Source organism: Mus caroli, chromosome 12 (genome assembly GCF_900094665.2).
Source record: "Mus caroli chromosome 12, CAROLI_EIJ_v1.1, whole genome shotgun sequence".
Lineage (NCBI taxonomy): Eukaryota > Metazoa > Chordata > Mammalia > Rodentia > Muridae > Mus > Mus caroli.
In genome coordinates, this window is record NC_034581.1 from 28,217,227 (window position 1) to 28,240,313 (window position 23,087).

Here is a 23,087-nt window from a genome sequence, read left to right on the forward strand (position 1 = left end):
TGTAGCTGTCTTCAGACACTCCAGAAGAGGGAGTCAGATCTCGTTACGGATGGTTGTGAGCCACCATGTGGTTGCTGGGATTTGAACTCCGGACCTTCGGAATAGCAGTCGCGTGCTGTTACCCACTGAACCATCTCTCCAGCCCCTGGAAGTCTCTTCTGAGACTCAAAACTAACTCCTTTGAACTTCAGTCAAGGTTAAAATTTTTTTTTAAGTTTTCAACATAATACAGCAGAGTAAGGCAGGAAACGCGCTTAATAATTTAGCTGCCTTGTTATTTAAAAAGGAGAGAGGAAGCCCAAGACTGTACTGGCTGCCGGCGTATGTATTGGTAGGTGTGAACTCCAGAAGAGTTGCACTGCCCCACCCTGCTTTCATGGCCTCTCTTTGCCTTGTGGTGGCTTTTAGTTTTATTTTCTTTTTAATTATACTTTATTTCTTTCTGTGTGTATGTGAGTACATGAATGCCATGCTACGTTCATGGAAGTGATTCTCTGTGAGGCTTAGGACTTAAACTTAGTTTGCCATGCTTGGCTGCAAGCGTCTTTACCTTCTGAGTCATTTTGCCACCCCCTTTTCCTTGTAAAATGCATGTTTCTCCTTATTTATTCATGGCTTATTTTTTGATCAGTTGTAAAATCCGTTGTTACTAGTATTATTTTAGATGGCCTGATTTTTTTTTCCCCAACTTTTTTGAGGAAACTTATAACAAAGAGATGGAGAACAACTGGTTTGAGAAAGGAGGGGCCATAAAGCCAACTGTCCTTTAGGAATGAGCTTCATTAAGCAAGAAAGCCTCAGGACTGAATGAAAAACCAATGGCCGCCTGTGAAGGGTGGGGAAGATTTCTATTGTAGACACAGGGAAAGCAGGCAGAGGGAACAGTCCAGGCTGAACAGGGCCATGGCTGGCAGACTAACTCAGCCCATGAGAGGACAGAGGGAGGGAGGGAGAGCAAGAGAAGAGACACCCACTAACCTAGACATGGTCTGAGCCCAGAGGCCAAGAGACCAGAGTAGCCAAAATGACTGAGTTACATAGAGGTCAGGCTGGGGGAAGGGAAATGGAAACCCAACCCCTGGGAGGGAGAGTTTTGGGGTAGGGGGTGGGGTGAGAAGTGCTGGGGTGGCTGGTAGGCCTCTGCTTTGGTATGTTAATAGCCACCTCAGCCATTTGTCCTGTGACTCTGAGACTAACAAGCACCTTGTGAGCTAGGATCCAATCTTGAAATGGGAGTGAAATCAGGACCATTATGAGGACACTAGGAAAGTTAGCTTAAAGCAAACCGAGTGGGAGAGGCAGTTTACTTGGACAGCGTGGAAGGGCACTGGGCTTCAGAGGAATCCCTGAACACAGTGGGATATTTTGACTTTTTGATCTTTCAGGGAATTAATTGTAGGAAGTTACATATTACACCATTTTCTTCTGCATGGTGTACATGACAGGAGCCAAGTACTGGGTAGGGCCATAAGCTGTTTCAGCTATAGAGTTGCTGCAAAACATAGCTCATCATAGCTTCTTAGCTCTGACCCAGAGAGCAGGAGAGCTACAGGCCTGTCTGCTACAGACCACCAGAGAGAGGCCTTTGAAGTGGCCAGCACTTCCATGTGAGTGGCAGGCTTGTGGTCTAGTACCAGCCCCACTCCAGTCAAGTCCATAGGGTTTTGGTTTTGTTTGTTTGTTTGTTTTGCTTTTTGCTGTTGTGGCTTTGATAAATAATTTGGCACAGTAAATAGTGGTTCTGCATATTTTCATATTCTAGTTGTGAAATCTGTTTTAACAGTGAGCTCTGGTTTGATTGGTTGAGTTTAGGAAGAATGCTGTAGAAATAACAACTTGGATGCTATAAGCAAAGCTCTGTTGCTGCTTTTGCAGATGTACCTAAACTAGCTGCAAGGCTGCTACGCCAGACTCCGTGTGTGGCAAACCTGTTGTGTTCATAATTTCCTTGCATTTGTTTGCCCATAGCATGTCTGTATACTACCAAAGTAAGTGTTCTGTGACTTAAAATTATTTGAGCTGTTTGCAGCATGTTGTTAATTTAATACCCAGATAATTTTATTGAGTATATTAACTGAATTCAGTTTGGGGGCTTGTCCTTGTTATTCTTGTAAAGTTAATTTTGAATATGTAAAACATTTTATCCTCTTTCCATTTTAAGGAAACTATCTTCATTTTATTTTGTGATCATAGTCCCACAACGTGATTATGTGATATTTACTTTTCTTACTACATACATTGATTGTTTTTATGTTGTATATAAGAAGCTATTTATGAGAGAAGGGGTTTCTTGGTTTTTGTCTTCTTTGTGCTTTTAGAATAATGCACATGCTGTTATATCTGGGAACTTTCCTTTTCTCCCATATGTCTGTTACGCTTAACCAGGAGGCCCTGGGCGAGCCACCATGCCAACTCCAGGAAACACAGCAGCTTTTCGGGCTTCCCTCTGGACCAATATGGAAAAACTTATGGATCACATCTGTGCTGCTTGTGGACAGGTAAATATTTCAAAACATGGAAAGAACTTTGCAGATAAACAAACATCTCCTAATTCTAGGTCTTTGGGACAGATCTTTGATCATCTCTGAGCACGCCAGTACGTCCGCTGGCTGACTGCTATTTGCAAAGGTTGAAACGTGCTCCTCCCTCCTCCCCTTCCCTCTTGTCCCTTATGCTAGAAGTAATGCTATTTTTGAGGAATTTTTGAAATACTCCTTGCTTTTTCCAGTTCCTAAGGGTTACATTGCTTTCACTCTAAGTAACCAATTAAATATACTTTGCCTCTCTCTCCTTCTCCACCTTTAGGTACAACATCTACAAAAAGTATTAACCAAGAAGAGAGATCCTGTTTCTCACATTTGTTTCATTGAAGAAATAATTAAGGTATGTTTAAATAAAGATATTTTTGTATCTCTTGCAGTAAGTAGAAAAATATAGGTACTCATTATTTGGGTCACTGCCTTACCTGGTAACTGTATATTAAAGGCAATGTATTTGTTGATAACTATAAATTTCTTCTGCAAGGTTAATGTCAGCTTGGGTGTGGTCTGATTTTTAAAATGCACTACACATTTCCCATTTCTGTGTATGTAAGTGATAGCTTGTAACGTTTCAAAATTTCTAGTAGAAATCAATCTGAAATATTGTAATATATAAAAAATTTAAACAGTAGTCATTATAACATACTTAAAGCTACAGAACCCATTCCATTGTTCGTTTGCCTGTGACTCCCTTTGCTGTATTCATGTCTCATGTTATGAAATCTCACTTTTGTCCTTTACTAATTTGTATTCCTTCCAAGTCTGGGAATCTCTGATTGTCAATCGTAGTCATTAATTTTGGAGTGCTTTTATAACTGTTAATAGAATAATGAATTATAATTCAGTTTATGAATGTGTTAAAAAAAAGATGGTATGTTTCCATTATCATGGCATGAGTAGTTTTATTTGTAGCTTCCTACGTTACAGTATTTTATATACTGTGGTAAGCACCTCTAAGATTGTCTTCATTTGGGTGATTGATGTTTGCAAAAGGAAGGAAAAACTTTTACATAAGCAAATATGAATAAACACATATACATTTGTATACATACTCATACATCCATTTATGTCAGGCCCGACTACCTGTCTAATCCACTTACATATTTAGCACACATACAACTATACTTGCATACATATATGCTTATTTTTGGTGGATGGAGTAAAATCCTCCATGAGCAGGTCATTATCGAAGCACCAGTGCAGAAAGAACTCACTCATTTCTGGATGAAAATTACATAGAGGGAAAAAAGCCCTGTCCTTGAACCGCAAAAGGGAACCTGTTGTTGAGAATTAACCTGTCTCCTGGTGAACAGACAGCTGCTCTCTGCAGCTCCTCCTTGCTTCTCCTCCCTCTCTCCTCTCCTAGGCTCATTTCTGCTCTGTGCTTTATCATGCCTGTGCTCTTCTCTTTCTGCTCTGCTCTCTTCTTTGCCTCTCTTCATCTGCTCAGCTCCTCATCTCTGTAAAGCTTCCATCCTGTTATACTTCTGCCTTCTGCCTTAGTTTCTAATTTTCTTTCTGCATTCTACTTACTTAAAGTCATCGTTCCTAGTTTTGTGGGTTTTTTTTTTTTTTTTTTGGTGTTTTGAAGCAGGGTTTCTCTGTGTAGTCCTGGCTGTCCTGGAACTCACTCTGTAGACCAGGCTGGCCTCGAACTCAGAGATCTGCCTGCCTTTGCCTCCCAAGTGCTGTGATTAAAGGCGTGCAACACCACTGCCCGGCCCTAATTTTGTGCTTTTTAAGGAGAAGATCACATGGTTTTCCAAGCATTCTTTGTGTATACAAGTTCACAAAAAGTTCAAACATAAATTCAAATCATAATTGAATAAGGAATTATAACAGAGATGTTTACATGTGTTCTCATGAAGACTAGCTAACTACCTAGATATCCATTATCTGTCACTAGCGCTACAGGCTCATTAAGAGTCTAAAATTATAATTTTCATTTCTAAGTTAACATTGAAGATTTTCTATAGATAAATCCAGTCAATATTTTATCTTCTGTCCTGGCACCTACAGTAAATCATTTTTTACCCTTTTTATGGCCTTAGTTAATGGTTTTAGGGTCTAAAGGATCCCGTATCAATACCTGCTTTCTATTTGGTGCAATTAGCTTGTGATATGTAAAGACTCACAGAGTCACAATTGCAACATTCATATTACAGAGCCCTAATTGCAGTCCTTATTATAAAGGGCTTACTAATTACTAGTATAATTTTAGGAATTCTTATAGAATTGTTAAGAATTAAGAAATCATTAATTTGTCTGTATAGCATCACTACAAGGCAGTATATCTTCATTGATCTGTAGAAAATCTTCCCAGTACAGTGGGCTAGTACTTATGGATTATTTTATTAATTTAATAATGACAGGGAAAGCTTATCAGTAGCAGAAATCAAATCTTGAAGTGTCATCCCTTGTGCTTTGCCTGCAAGGGCTCATTTATCAGAGTCCATAGTTCATGGGGAAACCATCTCAAGAAGATCGCCTCAGGCCTAGCCTTTCCTACATGGCTTTGGACAAATTTTAAATATATTGGTTCTTGAATTTTTGAATTTTACTTTTAAATGCTTATGATTATAGAGCAGCCTTATGTTATAAAAATGTTAAATAGAAAAAAATGAATGTTATTTATTATGTAAAGCCCAAGGAACTATGAAATGGTAAATGGTCAAATAATTATACAAACTATGACTTCAGTAATACATGGATGCACTGTTTACTATATTAATATACATACAGTTGTTCATTATTTGTAGCACATATACTACAACAACTTAAGGGATTAATTCATATGTAAATGTTCACTACTTTATATCTATATGCTTAACATTTTCATAATCGTATTAGCTTTCTAGCATCTGGACAGCTGAATTACCAAGGTCTGCCTCCTTAATACCTAGTCAAACAATTTCAAAGGAAGACTAGTGTATTGATGAGTAACTTAAGCCTTGGCATCACAGCACTAAGCTCTGTCTAAACTGATCATAGGCTGTACAGACTTTCAGAGTCTTAGCTATCAAATCCTACCACTGAGATGCTGTAAGTGGAAAAATGAAGTACAATATAGATTTGATTCAGAATTAGCAGTTTATGTGCCAGGCTCAACAATATGGCGGAGAGCAATAATAAGACTCAATGGTATGGTATGATTATTACTATTCCAGTCTTTTAAAATCTTAAAATGCATATTTAAGCCTCCGAAGCTAAACAAAAGCCAGGTCATAAAGAACTCTGACACATGAAGAGCTGTTTTATTAAACAGTAGTAATAACACAGTCTGTCTGGGTGTTATTCCGTGGAGAGTATCAGCAGCTCAGATCATTAATCACATGTCCTTAAATAAGATAATATGCAACATTCTGAAAATGTCAAGATTGTGTATCTCATTTCAATAAAGTTTTCATCCAGTATATGGTAACTTTATAGCTATAAAATTAGGCAAACTGTGTGTGTGTGTTTTCTTGCAAGTTTCATGAAACTTAGAATTTATTTTGAAGAATTCATTTATATTCTTTTACCAGGTGAAAGTAAACAGTGGAGATTACTTTAAAACTTTTAGTTTTGTTTTTTGTTTTGGTTTTGTTTGTTTGTTTGTTTGTTTGTTTGTTTTTTTGAGACAGGGTTTCTCTGTATAGCCCTGTCTGTCCTGGAACTCACTTTATAGACCAGGATGGCCTTGAACTCAGAAATCTGCCTGCCTCTGACTCCCGAGTGCTGGGATTAAAGGTGTGTGCCACCTCGCCTGGCTTAAAACTTTTAGTTTTTAACTTAATATTATTAAGTCTGCCTTGGTACTTGCTAAAATACTTGATTCTGGGTGATGGAAAAGAGTGTGTGTCTCAACATCCATAGTCTAGAGTAAGAGGTGCTTAAGGTTCTTAAGAGGTAGTTTCTGTGATGCTTCCTTACGGGGGCGGGGAGGTTGTTTATAGATGCCCATCCTGTTGTCGAGAGCATGTGAGTGCTGAGCGACCAATTGGGTTGACTCTAAAGTGATCCTGGACCATTATGTCTCGAGCAGTGAAGCGTGTGGACATTTCAGTAGAAATGTGGAGCCATTTCAAAGCTCTTCTTTTAACTGAAGTGGCTAATTCTGCTAATTTCATAAATGCCCTATAAAATTAATCTGTCTCACTTGTTATGATCATTTGAAAAAAATGCATTCATACTTACCAATGTATATTTTTGTTTTATTTCTAATTTTTTTCTTTCTGTAGTGTATTTCTATAGCTTCCATGAGTAAATTACTTTGTAAGTAGAAGTGTGAGGCAGATTATTAAACATTAGATGTTGGGATTTAGAGGCAGGAGGGTTGGTTCTGTGGTTAGACCACTGACTCTTAGCCACTCTTCAGGAGGCCCCACCTGGCAGCTCACCATTGTCTGCAACTTCAGTGCCAGGGGGTCTGACACCCTCTTCTGGCCCTTCCTGCGCATCAGGCACACACAGTGATGTGCAGACATACATGTAGGCAAAACACTTACAATAAAATAAATATAATAATAATAAACACGTAAGAAAACAAAACAGATGTTCAATTTTGGTATTTCTTGACAGGGCAAGCATTGTAGTGTCACGGTAGATCCATCACTGCCCTGTCATAACACTCGACTGAAGTGTGAGTCAGCAAATCACCGACAGATTATTTAGGAACCACAGAGTGAAAAACAGACTGTAGATTTTCATGGACAGAATTAAGCCAGTTTAGCTGTGCGTGGGGGTGTAGATATGATACTTTCATTTTCCACGCCAGCAATTTTTATCTTCAAACAGTCTTGTAATCATGTGTGGAGGATGCATTAAGCTAAATTTGGATTGTGAGCTTTTGAAGCTGCCATAGTACTAATGAGAATTTTAACTATGCCAAAAATGTGTTTTCTTTTGCCCTTTTAGATATAGCATATGATTCAATAATAGCATTGGAGACTCTAATTAGAAAAGTTTAAGGGCACCCAAATTTGTAATCTTAATGTTATCAGTAAAATGTTCAACCTGTCTATGGCATCTTAATGTATTTAACAAAATTGAGTAGGGGTAAACCAGTTAGACAGATAATCAATAATCATTAAATGTTGTATCTGTACAGGTTGGATGATGTCTGCTCCCATTAGTCTAGAGATAAGATATTCTTAAGAGCCTTATCACTGCAGCACAAGCAACAGAGAAGCCTTACATTAAGCTGATACCTGGGCCACTGTAGCTAACAGTACCTTTATTCCTACCAGAAGCAACTTCAGGCCCTTGGTAGAGGAAAGCATTTGCAGATTTAGTCGGTAGACTACTTTGTGTATTACGGATCCAGGCAATATCAGTTCTCAGGGAAAAATTCCCACTCCTGTAAAATGCAAGTGATTATTAAGGTTCAACAACAACAACAAAATGTAAAGAAACCCTTAGACTTTGAAAATGTCTTTAGCACACTTTGGATTTGGTATATTAGAATTATTTGATGAACTACAATAAGTAAATAGCTGAAAATTATTTAAAAGAAATTTTTGAAAAGAAAATTATTGAAAAAATACTGAAAAGAAAATTGAAAAATGAAATTATCAAGTGGTTTTTGTTTGTTTGTTTGTTTGGTTGGTTGGTTGGTTTTTGGAGACAGGGTTTCTCTGTGTAGTCCTGGCTGTCCTGGAATTCACTTTGTAGACCAGGCTGGCCTCGAACTCAGAAATCTGCCTGCCTCTGCCTCCCGAGTGCTGGGACTAAAGGCGCGCCACCACGCCCGGCACTGCCCACACTACTTTTTTTTTGTTTTAAAGTAGCCAAATGGAACATTTGAAAATAAAACTCACTGGGGACTGGCAAGATGACTCAGCAGATGAAGATGATAGCCCTTAAAGCTGCAACCTGAGTTTGAGCCTTAGAACACACAGAGAGGGAAAAGGAGAGAACTCTTCCTTTAAGTTGTTCTTTGATTTCTACACATGTACCATGACACATACAACTACATACACACATGAACACATGTAGTAATAAATGGGTGAGTGAATGAATGAATGATTTTACAGTTGAAATAATGGTCTGCTGGTAGTGCAAACATTGGATTATATAAACCCATAGAAACTAGTGGCCTGGTGCAGGGAGTTAATGACATTATTTAGCATTTTTCATGAAGGATAAGAATAGTAAATATGAAAGAAAAATGTAAAACTATAGGTAATCAACTGAGATTTTAATGTAGGTCTTATCAGAAAAACAAAGCCAGGGAGTATAAAAGAAAATGTCTGCTATCATCTCACTCAGGCACAAAAAGCACAGGGCAGAATCCATTCCTGATGAAAGTTCTTTTTCAAGTTGGTAAAAGGTTCTGATGAAAAACAAATAGGTAACATTTCCAGTATATAATGGTGAGGACAAGTGTTTCTTCCCTAAAATAAGGGAGAATACGAGGACTTCTCATTGCTACTTGTATTTCACATTCTGCTACAGTAGATAAGAAAATAGCAAAAGACTTATATTGGGAAAGAGAGGAATTTAACTATAGGTGATATGGTCACCTACACACACACACACACACACACCCACACACATACACACACACACAGATGCACACATACATGGTTCCTTACCCAGATGTAAACTTACAAAATCCAAAGAAGCAAATAGAGCTAATAAGTTAGTTTTGCATTACTACAGACTACAAAATACACAGCTCATATAATATTAATCAGGGTTCCATTGCTGTGAAGAGACACCATGACCATTGCAACTCTTGAAAACATTTAGTTTGGGTCTTGCTTACAGTTTTAGGAGTTTAGTCCATTCTCATCATGGTAGAAAGCATAGTGATACACAGGCAGACATGGTGTGGGAGAAGCAGCTGAGAGTTCTACATCCAGATCTTCAGGCAGCAGGAAGACGTAGATCCTGGGCTTGGCATGCACTTTTCTTTCTTTCTTTCTTTCTTTCTTTCTTTTTTTTTATTAGGTATTTTCCTCAATTACATTTCCAATGCTATCCAAAAAGTTCCCAATACACTCCCCCCCCAAGTCCCCCTCCCACCCACCCCCACCCCTTGGCCCTGGCGTTCGTTCCCCTGTACTGGGGCATATAAAGTTGGCAAGTCCAATGGGCCTCTCTTTCCAGTGATGGCCGACTAGGCCATCTTTTGATACAAATGCAGCTAGAGTCAAGAGCTCTGGGGTACTGGTTAGTTCATAATAATGTTCCACCTATAGGGTTGCAGTTCCCTTTAGCTCCTTGGGTACTTTCTCTAGCTCCTCCATTGGGGGCCCTGTGATCCATCCAATAGCTGACTGTGAGCATCCACTTCTGTGTTTGCTAGGCCCCAGCATGCACTTTTGAAACCTCAATTTATTCACTTCTAGGTAGGGCCACAGTTCCTCTAACAACGCCACACCCTCTAATCCTTTCAAATGGTGCCACTTTCTGGTGACCAAGCATTCAGCTATATGAACCTATAGGGCCATTCTTATTCAGACTTCCACATACAGTATTTAGAGCTCAATTGCACTTTCTGTGCATTTCTATTGTTATTCACAGAGAATTGGACTTCATTGACTTTAATAATTATACTGTTTTTATATAAAGAATAAAAGAATATCTTTATTTCTCAGAGATCAGTTTATTTCTTCAGAACCACTGTGCTTTTTACTATTCTCTATTAGTTCACAGAGACCAAGAATGAAGGTGATAAAGTAATGTGGCTAAATATTAACAAGTAGTTTATTTGAACAAACAATTAGTAAGTGGATTCTTTTCTTATTTTTTGTATATTATCTCTGAATATAAATTTTCATCAAAATTACAGATTATAAAAAATATATAAGTATACTATGAAGAACTCATTTTAAGATGTAAGTAGAAATAGACACATTTCTAGATAAGTACAGCCTATCCAGTGTCTGCTTAGACTTTGGAAGCATGAGTCACACTCCTAAAGCCTTTAAAGAGATTGAATCTGCTGTTTAAACAGCAAAACAGTCGGCCCAGATACTTCTTTAAGTGTTTCTTGTTTTTGTTTTAAAGAATTCAAGTAAGAGGAGCTCTATTATCTTAAAGGAGAAGAACACTTCCCACCCACCCAATCCATTTAGTCAATTATACCCTTAATACTAAGCTCAAAGATGATAAAGAAAATTATAATCCAGTTCTACACAGAAGTGTATGTTGAAAAAAAATGTTAAAATATTAATTACCACAACAGAATTCAGCAGTGTCTCTGTCTTGACATAAAAGATTTATTTGACAGTTGATTGGGTGGATATCTAACAAAAAGCATTAAATGAGACATCAGAACCTTTCAGTTAGGTATTTCGAATGCCAGCTCTTTATTTGATTCTTGGTTAGAAAACATTTTCTTCCATTATGCCAACTGTGTTTTACTCTGTTATTTCCTGTTTGTGTATTTGTGTTTTGCATATGTGCTGACACCTGTGTATGTGTATACAGATCTCATCTGGTCTGACATGGAATGCTGACTAGGTCTGACATGGAATGCTGACTAGAACCCAGTAATATTTTAGGTATCTGGATAGCTGATGACAAAAGATGTGACTTTAGGTTGGAGAGAACTTTTAATTTATTTGTTTTTAACACTGTTGTTTTGTCATCCAACTCCCCTGACATGTAAGGCATGACTGTTCCTAGTCACACTACATGTCAGATGAAATGAGACTTAACTCCATAAATCTGTTTTTGAGAACTTCTTTCTTCATCTTGTATTTGCAAAGCCAGGGTTCCTCCGATTTGAGTTCAGAAGATGAATAAGGACTAATTTACAATTCATATCCACTTGGTTTCTTTGATCAAGTCTGCAGGCTTCCTCATTCATGATGTGATCTCTCTATAAAGAGATCTCTGGCACAGACTTTTCTCTAAGTCATTTGCATCTTCTTTTCTTTTGATCTTAGCCTGCTTCTCTCTGACCTTTTCTCAGTCAGCTCCCTTGACTTAGAAACCTTTGTCCAAGTCCAAAATGTGGTCCTCGCTGTATGCTTTTGTCTGGAAGGAAGAAGGAAGTTCCCCTTTCCACCCAGTCTCCTCCTGAGTTTGTAATGGTAAGTGCTTACCTCTCTCCAGTCTCTGCAGAGCACTCACCTCTCTCCAGTCTCTACTGTAGTAGCTTCCCACCTCAATGTTTATATCTGAAAACAAAAACCCCCCAAACATGGTGTGATAGTCAGCATTCTCTAAAGGAACAGAAATGATTAAATGAATGAATATGTATATTAAAAGGGGATTAAAGTGCCTTTTAGGCTGTGGTCCAGGTGTTTTAACAGTAGCTATCTCCTGATGGAAAGACAAAGAACCCAGTAGTTGCTCATTTCATGGACTGGATGTCTCAACAGTCCCCATCCATTGGTGGAATTCTGGGGAATTCCTAGAGGGCTGCTAGTCTTCAGTTTACATTAGAATCCTGAAGAAGTAGATTCTAATACCTGCAAAGGAATGCCTCAGCAACAGGATAGATGAATTTCCCAGTAAGAGCAGGGGCAAACATGCAGAAAGCAAAAGCCTCCTTCTTCCATGTCCTTTTCATGAGGGCTGCAACCAGCAGATATGGCTCAGGTTTAGGGTGAATCGTCACACCTCAAATGATCAGCCACAAACATCTCTAATAGACATGCCTAGCTGCTTGGCTTTAATTATAAATGTAGTCAATTTGACAACCAATGTTTGACATCACAGTCTACTTACTCATTGTCAACCTGGCGCCTAATCACATTGCCTTAGGTCATACTCAATTTCAGGTTGTAATTCTACCTGGCATGATGGGAATATCTTATGTGTAGCCACAAATGCATTATTTATTTTAGAATAGATGTCCATGTTCCTTGAAGAATGCTTGGTCTTTTAATCTAATAATTTAAATATGATAAGATACTCTGAAATGATGTTGTGGTGTATGATAAAATGAGTAAAGAAAACATATAATATCTGCTTAATAAATTTGAATATATGTACAAACATATTCTTAACAAAATAGGACAGAAATACTCATGTCACTTATAATCCTTGTTACTGCACCTGGTCACATGGCCTTAGCTAGTTTTTTTTTTTTTAAGATTTATTTATTTATTATATGTAAGTACACTGTAGCTGTCTTCAGACATTCCAGAAGAGGGCGCCAGATCTCATTGCGGATGGTTGTGAGCCACCATGTGGTTGCTGGGATTTGAACTCTGGACCTTTGGAAGAGCAGTCGGGTGCTCTTACCCACTGAGCCATCTCACCAGCCCTTAGCTAGTATTTTAAACTACCTTCCTCTTACCCATTCTATATTCCCTCCATGTTTAACACCTTAGCAGGCCTTGTTTTTTTGTTTGTTTGTTTTGTTTTGCTGTTTTGTTTTGTTTTTCCTTGAAGAGTGACCCATAATTTTATTCCTTAAGAGTCTGTGCCCTCTGTTATTTTGTTTGGATTGGGTTGTAGTAGTGTCCTTGACTTCATTCACAGGACACGATAACACCAAGAGGTAACCTAAAGGATCTCTGTAGATCTACTATTTTCTTCCCGTTGTACAGAAGCAATTCAAATCCCCCCAGCACTCTAGATCAATTACTCCTTCCAACACTGGTAATCCTTTCATTGGCCATTTCCTTTAAGGACATCAGAAGCTCAAATTAGCAAGTCTCAAGCTTCAGTTCAATGGAATGTTTTATTCTGGCAGGAGTGCTCCCCTGACCGGAACCCAAACTTGTGGGCCAGTAGAACTTAAGACTGTGGGGACAGGAAGTAAAAATTGCCTTAGTTTGTCACTAGGGACGATAGTGAGTGAAGGACAGCATTTCCTTTCCTCTCCTTAATTCCTGGATTGGTGAATCCCAGGTGTGAGGGAAACTACTATATAATGGACAGGGATTCAAAGCATATAGCACCTTCTGGAACAGCCTGCCCCAGTTCTTAAGTCTACTGTCATGTAACTGGTACCATAACTGTCTTCAAACAACCATTCCACCATTCTCTTAGGCCAGCTGCTTCATGGAGGAGAACTTAAGTCTGATCAGTAGAGTCAGTGAGCATGGGCCCACTGTTGTACTTCTCTAGCTAGGAAGTGAGTTCCTTGTCAGAATAAATGCTGTGTGGGATACAGTGGTAATGAATAAGACATTCTGCAGGTCTACCAATGAGAGTTGGGGGCTGAAATATTTTGTGCAGGATAGACAAATTCACTTGTGTCTTATTTCTGTCTTCTGAACCCCTCTGCTGTAGTTCCTAAGTATCTCTCCTTTCTCATGCCATGTGTACTTCACACCTGCTAGCAGTTGCTGCCATCTCCATGTGCAGGAATCATGCGAATCAGTTTAGCTGGATCTTGCTTTTAAGCAGAAGGTTTGTGTTTATTTTTTTATTAATATATTTGTTATAAAAATTATTTACATTTGTTGCTATAGATGAATTTCACTTGGGTCCCCACAGGCTTTATGAACATGGTCTCTGTGAGCTTCTCTTTCTTTGCCCACCAGCTGCTCTTTCGGGAGTTCCATTTTCTTTTTGTACACACTCCATCTTTCTGGTTCTTCCCAAATGTATCTTGCTTTGATGTGTCATATATATACAGTCATACCAGCTTCTTACATACTGCTCTTGCTTCTCTTCTACTTTGGCCTTAGACAAATCCTCCTGTTTAGTTCCTAATTTATTGTTTCCAATCAAACTTCTATGTTACTATCCAAATGTTTTTCCTAAACTAAAATCTAGATCATGATGATATTTTCTTGTTAAATCTCTCAAGTGGCTGACCAGTACCTCATATAATGAGCAGGTGCTTCTTGATCTTACCCTCACCTGTCTTACATCTTTACCTTCCTCTTTCACAAATACATTCACTTGTGCTTTTCCTCTGCCTGCCCCTTGTGTTGTGTGTTCTTCTTTTCCATATCACAGTAGAAAATGCAGTCTTGCCTTTCTGTCAAAAACCAAAGATCTTGACTTTATAATAAAGAGAGTCCCACTGTTACCCTTGTATGTCACACGTGGACCACAAATGTCAGAATGAAGACTCATGTACTCAGAGTAGAGCAAGTTTTTCTCACCATACTAAATGGAAGAATTATGCCTTGTATTAATACATAGCCGATTGCTTGAAATAGCCTAGAAGCGTCTCCTGCCTTCGTATTTATTGAGGAAATACCTTTAGTCTGTTCAAAGCTTTATATTGATTATCGTTTGGTTTATCAATTCCTGATATTTAGAATTCTAGATCTTTTTAAACAGTATCTTTGGAAGATGAATCTTTATTTTTGCTTCTGAAAAGTGAGGCACAAAATCATATAAGATTAAAACTCTTTGGAGGTGCACTAAATGTGGCCTTTGATGGATTTGAAGTCTGTAGTGTTCATCCCATGAAGGAGATGAAAGAAATTAAAAAAAAAGATCACGTATAACAACCGCAGAAAACAAAGAAAGGGAAGGGAATTATAAAAGGCAATGATGAAAGCCATGGCTGCCCGTTGTCCTGACTCTCCTGTAATGGATGCTTAGAACAAGGCAAAGCTGTAAGATGAAATTTCCATATTGTGGCTTAAGATCACATCATGATACAGAGGGAGGAAATGAAGAGATGTGTAGAATACAGACAAAATTCTATTCCAAAAACTTTCTCATACTAAATCTGAGATGGGAAATGAAGCAGACATTTCCCAGAAAGTATAATTAATGTATTAGTTAAAATATTAATTTTACTTAGATTTTTTTCAGTTACAAAAAGTTACCAAATGTTGAAATCATTTTATTATCCATTTTGATGTGTAAATTTTCTTAAGATTATTTGTGGAGAAAAAATTTCAGTCTATGAAAAGTGCCCCCCAAACATATTTTGAACCACTTCTCTTTTCTACCCCTCACAAGAAAAGTAGTTCCCATTAGGAATCATGTAACTGCAATGTAAAAAGAGACATCACCATCCTTCACACACATGGCTACTCAAAAAGGCAAAGTAGGGTCAATCTTAAGAATGTAAATGCGACACCAGTAGGTGATGGCACAGGCCTTTAATCACTGCACTGGGGAGGCAGAGGCAGGCAACTTGGTCTGCCAAGTGTGTTCCAGGATAGCCAAAACTACACTATCTTGAAGGCAAAGCAAAACAAAACCAGAGAGAGAGAGAGAGAGAGAGAGAGAGAGAGAGAGAGAGAGAGAGAGAGAGAGAGAGAGAGAGAGAGAGAAATATATAAAAGTTTCAGGTGTGAAAGCAAACTGATTTCAATAGCATGGTCAAAGCAGATGTGGCAGACCCACCCTTAGTGACTCTGGAGAAGGAGGCAGATGAATTGTGATGGGATCAAGTTCATCTCAAAACAAACAAAAGAGAGAAAATTTATTCTTGCCTACCTTGAATGAATCGGAAATTTTGAAATCTCTCTCTTTGGGTTGAAGTTATAGCATTAGACAAGGACTGTTCTGTCTCCCGAGGCTCCGTAATCTATTAAAGCAAGCATGTACATTATAGTCTGAAGTAGTTCACTGGAGCCTGCCATCAGTGTGAGGATTATTTACTATTAAGGAATCTCTTAATACTTCAGTGTCTCCAATTAAAAAAAAAATACTGAAATCTACATTTGTCTTGGTACAGAATAAGAAACAAACTTTAATATTCAGGGTTGTTATTTTTAAAATTCATAGAGACTCACCATAAAATATTTTCGTTGTTGTTTTTGTTTGTTTCATTATCTTACTATATATCTTACCCAGACTGGCTTCAAACTCGAGATCCTCTTGCCTCAGCCTCCTTGGCATGTTGTGATTACAGGTATGCATCACCATTTCTTGTAAGTAATGTGTATTTATGTGTGAGATATGTGCTTGTACATATGTACTTGCAGATGTGGAGACAGAACTCAATCTTGTGTCATATTTTCTCACTTCCCACCTACTTTTGGAGACTGTCTGTCACTGAGTCCAGAGCTAGGATTTTGGCTAGACTCTCTGGGCACTAACACCCGGGCATGCACCTCTCTGTCCGTCTCCTTACACTGAGGTTGCGCATGCACTGAGGAACATGGTTACTGTTCTCATGCCCAGAATTCACATCCCGGTCAGCATGCTACACAGTAAGTACTTTGTTCACTGAGTCATTTCTATACCCCCGAACTTTTTGATAGTGGTGAAATAAAAGCTAAAAATTTAACATCATAACCATTTCTAATTCTAAAATACTGTAGTGTTACCTATGCATACCATGTTTTCAGAAATCTCTAAATATATAAATATACACACACATACATTACAGATTAAAAAATATTTTTGGCTTATTTTATTTAGCATATGCCTGCAAAGTTTATCTGGTTTTTAGTATTTGATAGAATTTATTTTGGTTTTAGCTGTGAATAATATTCTATTATATGCATATACCATGTTTTTTTTTAAGTTTTCATTGAAATATGATGACATCACTTTCCCTCTTTCTTTCCTCCAATCCTTCCTCAAACCCCAATTATGCCCTCCATGCTAAAAAGTTAATGACCTCTTTTTCTTTGACTATTATTGCAACAAACATATATGTTTATATGAATATCTATGTACGAATATACATATATGATCTGCTGACTCTGTAATTTTTTCTGTCTGTGTACGTATATGGTGACAAAACTGATCATCTGTTGTGGACAACCAATACGGGGCTCATCCTTAGGAGAGAATAATTCTCCTTCCACCAATCCTTAGGCATGTGTAACTCCTAGTCTAGGGGTAGAGGAGCATGAAGACTTTCTTCTGTGTTAACCTGTGCATTGATAACACCATTATCCCAGTTTTGTTTATGTAGCAATTTCTAGAAGAGACTATCTCACAGCAGAATTCCTGCTTTTCTGACTCCTAAAGACTTTCTGCCCTTTCTTCCAACAAGTTCCCTGACTCATAGATGCAGGAGCTGTGAAATAGATGCACTGACGCTGGGCTCCCCCCATCTGATGATCTCTGTACTGCTGTTTAGTTGTCACTTTCAGTGATGGTCTCTTCTTGCTGTCAAGAGAGGCTTCTTTTATGGGGTGTGGTGCCACAGTTAGCTGTGGTTATAAAGCTAAGTGTAGAGCATATTAAGGAATTATGCTGGTCGAGCAAAGTGTTGGTAGTAGATTCTTTTCTAAGATCCATGATCTCCTTAGTGCCAGGAAGCTGGCTGGGTTTCTAGTAGCAGGCAGATCTTCCTGCTGTAGAGTGGACCTCAGTCCACTTGCTGTTGATTGGCCCTGACACGAGTGCTGCCTGTTGCCCCTTATTAATATCTTACCATGCTGGTAACTGCTGTGGTTCCAAGCTGTTGCAGCTGTGTTGGTTGTTTCCCTCCATTGGCAGTGTGGTACCATGGAAGCTAGACCACAGGAAGGAGGCTTTCAGGTAAGACACAGCTCGACTCATCTGAGTCCTATGAGCTAGGTGTGCGGTGACTTCAGTAATAGGGGCTGATCCTCAACACCTGAGAGAGAACAAAGATTATATTGCTCATCTGGATTGTTTTGGGATTTAGTTGGCTTACCATGGCCAACTATTCAAAAAGAAGTTTCTCATGCCTGGTACTGGGCATTTTGTCAGTCTGTGGTTCTTCTGGGGCTAAATGGCTTAAGTGTGTGTGCGTATTACATAACTTATATGTATTATATGTAATTTTAGGTAAACATAAGATACTCCATAACACTCTCTCACATAGCCTGGGTGTGCTTTGCCTTCCATCCCTGTGTGGCCTTCTGTGTCGACCACTCGTCACTCATACTTTAGGGTTTTGTAGGCTGCTTTCACTTCTTTCCTTTTGTAAGTAATGGTGCGGTGAGTCCAATGGGTATGTAAAATCTCTATCTGAGATAAATATTCAGAAGTAGGATTAGTAAGTCATGTGCTAATTCTATCTTAACATCTCTATGTGTGGGGCAAGTGCATGCCAAGGTCATCTGGGAATTCCACACCCACTTGCCTAGTTTCTTGCCATAAGAAGCACTGGATATACGAATGTGCACTGCCACCCGCAGCTTTTTATGTGGATTCTGTAATTAAGTGGCAGGGCCTCATGCTTATGTGACCAGAACTTGCCCCGCTAAGCCATTTCCACAGTCCTACTGTCCTGTGTAATGCCTCCGGTATTTTACTTTCCTCTCAAAAGTGCTCTGTTTGTAGGGCATCCTTGCCAAAACCTGTTCTGTTTTGGGTTTGGGTTCTGTTTTGTTTTTGTTTTCTGTTTGTTGCGACATGTAGCCCAAGGAGTGTGATAGTGACCGGACACCTGGTAGTTCTGGCTCAGAGAAGGTACTGTAATGACAAGCTTCTTCTCTCTTGCCTCAATTGGACAGTGGCCAATTTATTAATGGGTACAATGTGTCTTTGTGACTCTGGTTTGCACTTCCCTGCTGGCTCATGATGTTGACCCTGCTGTTATTTTATTTGGGGAAACTTCTACTTAATCCATTTCTCTCATTTTAATCAGCTCTTCTTTTGTTGTTATAGAGTACTGTTTTCCAAGCATTAACCCCTCATTGTGACTGTGATTGGCAAATGTTCTTCCTATCCATTTGATTTCATTTACAGACTGTTTTTATTTGCACACCAACATTTTTCAGTTTTAATGCCAGAGTCATGTCCGGAAATTATTGTGGCATATGTTGTCTTGGAGCTATGTCACATTTTCTTTTAGGAATTTTGCTGTTTTAAGTCTTGTTATAGTCTTCATTTTGAGTTAATTTTTATTATTGTTTAAGGTACAGATTCTGTTTCATTTTTTTAGCATATGTATATCTAGCTTTCTCAGTACGTTTGTTGAGCAGACTGCACTTTTCTTGTATAGCCTTGGTACCTTGCTGTGGAACATATGACCATATGAATGCAAAGCTTTGCATTTTTGCTATGTAGTTGGTTCTGCTGGTCTTGTATCTGACTCTATGGTATAGTTTTGGTTTAATTTTTACCACACTGATAGTGTTTCATTATTAAAATATATATTATATGGTTATTTTGAAATTACTATGTACATACCTAGGATTAAAATACATAGAAATTAACATATGAAATTAGTATTTTTCTATTTCAAACTTAGTAGGCTACCAGTGACAAGCATACAAAAATACCTTAGTATAGTTGTTCAAATTTCTTAGAATGTAATTTTACTCTAAAATGTAATATTTTTTAATTAATATTTTTTTGAGATTTTTGAAAAATTATATATATGGATATTTTGTCAGCATATACAGTATGTGCTGTGTGCATGCAGTGTCTATTGAGTTTGTAGGGCAGAAAGCAGTATTGGATCTCAGCCATGTGGCTGCTGGGTCTTCTGGAAGAACAGCCAGTACTCTTTAACTGCTGAGCCACCTCTCCAACCCTTAAGTTTTCTTTTTAAAAAATTCTGTGTGTGTATCAATACTTGCCCTTCCATTTCAGTGTTTAGTTATAAAACATGCTCAGATTTGTATACAAGTATCCTGATATTTTGAGTTAATAATAATCCTGTCATTTTTGTCTCTTTCTAAAAATCTATAACAAGTCTTTGAGCATTCTCTTTTATAACGCTAGCCATGCTTGATCTGTGTATGCTTTGCCAATCTTGTTACAGTCTCACAAATTGCTTGTGGATATCAAAGGATGAAGATGATAATAGTTCCCATTCATCAAGGGTTTATTGTATGTCGTGTACTGGCCCAAGGCTTTAATTAACCTCTGTAATCTTCATAAAGCAGTGCGGGGATGGTTCTCCTGTCAGCTCGTCTTGTAGAGGAGGAGATGAAGGCTGAGGATGTCCACACTCCTCGCCCAAGGCCAGGGCACTAAGGGTAGAAGAGCAGGATAGGCTAGCAAGTAATTGCTTGATTGTAAAACAACACTTGACTCTATCTTTCTATTGGTGACTTTACGTATGTGTTATGACCAAGTGTCTGTGAGTGAATGTCACATGTATGTGGGCACTCTGGATAAGAGTTACCAATAGTCGTGAACCACCTGATATGAGTGCTGGGAACCTCTTGGGTCCTTGAGAAGAGCAATTCTTGTTATTACCTGCTGAGTATCTTCCAACCTTTGTTACACATCTTGAAATAAACGAATGCTCTCCTGTTCTGTATCTTTGGTTTTCAGGATGGACAGCCTGAAATTTTATACATGTTTTGGAATGCAGTCACCCTGGCACTTTCTTCTCACTTTCATTCAGCAACAAACTGTAAGTTACCATCCTTTTGGATTCATTTCAGATGTTTAGTTGCTTTAAAATTTGATGTCAAAAATATTGGTTCATAAAAATAACTTATGTTAAAACTTTCATCTTAACATAAATAATGCTGAATGAGGAATCTCTTAGCTATTTGATTAGTTTTACAGTTAATATTTAGAATAACATTCTTTTTGTTGTTGTAGTTGAGACAGACCTTCTCTATATAACAATGTTGGCTCTCCTGGAACTCACTTTATAGATGAGGCTGGCTTCAAAATCACAGAGATCTACTTGGCTCTGCCTTCCAAGGACTGGAATCAAAGGCATGTGCCACCAGTCCCAGCTTAGAATAATATTTGTAATTGAGCTGAGTATTTCCTATATAGATAATTTAAAGCCATTGATGTTAATTTAGTTAATGCTTTACTAGAGTGAATTCTTTTTTAAATGAAGCTATAAAAATGAAAATTTGATACAAGTAAAGATAGGAACTGTGAGTTACAAGTTGGTTGTTAGAATATGATTCTCTTGGACCTATCAGATAGCTCAACAAGTAAAGGCACTTGCCACTCAAGGCTGGTGACCTATGTTTTATTTCATGATCCACATAAAAATAGAGAAAACTTACATGGTTGTGTGAGAAGTGCTATTTTTTAATATGCAGAGCTAAATAAGATGTATTGCTTAAAACCAAACCAAATTGAAACAAAACTAACAAACAAAACACCAAGTAGCAGGACCTTTGACACCCACATGCACAAGGAAGGAAACCCCCCCCATTATATATACATACAATAATAACAAGTATAAAGAAAAAAATAGGATCCACAAAACTTGTTGTAGTTGCTATTTCTTTGAGATAGGACCTCAATATAGAGCTCAGGATGGCCTTGAGACATGGCAGAATATCTAAAATACAATGAGATATGTGTATGAGCTTCATGGCCAAATTCCAGAACAGTGAATGTGGGTGTTTGCAAGGGCTTTAAGAGTTTGTGTGTGGTTAAACTTTTACTCATCATCCTTTACTGACAAGGCCCACTATATAGTGAACCTTGTTCAGGACTGAGAAGGTGAGTTGAATGAACTATACTACTTCCTGCTTCCTGCTCCACCTCTAATGAGATATGCCACAAAGTTAAGCAGCTACTTCACTTAGGATGATTGACTGCTGTCAATCACTTAATCTTGTAAGGGTCCTGATTCTCTCTCTCTGCATTTGGTTTCTGGTTGATGTGAGCTTTATTGTATAGAGTAGAAGTTCCCAATTTTAACATAAAGTTATGTGAATGTTGGCAAATGCTTATCTATTTATCTTGTCATTACATAAGATGTAGACATTTCCATCCCTCCCCAAATATCCTTGATTTTAGTTAATCTACAGCTTCAGAAGCAGAACACAATTCTCTATCCTCCCAACCACAGTGACCGGGAAATGGCAACTGTCTCCGTTCTTCATGGTGATTGGATGGCAGAAAAGCCATCAAAAAAGGGATTGTGTTTTGGAAATCTTTATGAAAGCACACATTTCAAAAGCCCTGTTGATATTAATCTACATCTTAGAACTTATTCTGTTGTGATAAAATGCTATGACCAAAAGCAACTTGGGGAGGAAAGGTTTATTTCATCTTAAACTTACTTCTAGGTAACAGTCCGTCACTGAAGGAAGTCAGGGCAGGGACTCAAGCAGGGAAGGAACCTGGAGGCAAGGACTGAAGCAGAGGCCATGAAGTAATGCAGCTTACTGGCCTGCTCACTCATGTTTCTCTCTTACATTATCCAGGACTATTTCCCCAGGGTTGGCACCGCCCACAGTGAGTGAGCTGGACCCTCTCATGCCCTGCAGACCAACCCTATGCAAGCATGTTCTCGACTTGACTCTATGACTCTAGTCATTGCCACATATTTTAAATAGTATGCTCAGTCCAGTGTAACTTATAAAAATTGATAACTTTCCTAAAATTTTTAATCACAAATCTTCCTGGAAAGGCATATTGTAAATGTGGATAATGCTTCGTTCTCACCTGTGCTGTATTTCCACTTCCTTGTTCCTACTTGGCTCTCCCTGGCTAATCAGAAGCCCAATCCCAGCAGGATACATCGTACAACACCCAAGTGCTTTCTTTCCCTCCAAGGCTGGTACTGTGTGAAAGTGGTAGAAAATAATAACCTTATCAGTAAACATAATATACTAAGGATTATTTATTTTTTGATCCAAAGCCTCATACATCTTGAAAATAAGAAGTCGGCACAGACTGACTCTCAACCATCAAAGCAGCTGCAATAGCACAGTCCTCTCCAACTTTTAAGTTAGACACTGAATAAAGTTTGCAAGAGTTATTTCTTTTTTTTTTTTTTTCCAATTTATTTTTTTTAATTAGGTATTTTCTTCATTTACATTTCAAATGCTATCCCCAAAGTCCCCCAGACCCCCCTCCCACTCCCCTACC

The 23,087-nt window shown here is 38.3% G+C and overlaps 1 protein-coding gene across 3 annotated transcripts in view; it reads left to right on the forward strand.

Annotated features, from left to right (window-relative positions):
- Cog5 (component of oligomeric golgi complex 5) overlaps window positions 1-23,087 on the forward strand; it is a 293,171-nt gene that overhangs the window by 153,783 nt on the left and 116,301 nt on the right. For all 3 annotated transcript variants that reach the window (XM_021179459.2, XM_021179458.2, XM_029484711.1), the window contains exons 9-11: window positions 2,386-2,498; window positions 2,806-2,883; window positions 20,565-20,646. In XM_021179459.2, coding sequence (XP_021035118.1) covers window positions 2,386-2,498; window positions 2,806-2,883; window positions 20,565-20,646 — 273 coding nt within the window. The remainder of the gene's footprint in view (window positions 1-2,385; window positions 2,499-2,805; window positions 2,884-20,564; window positions 20,647-23,087) is intronic.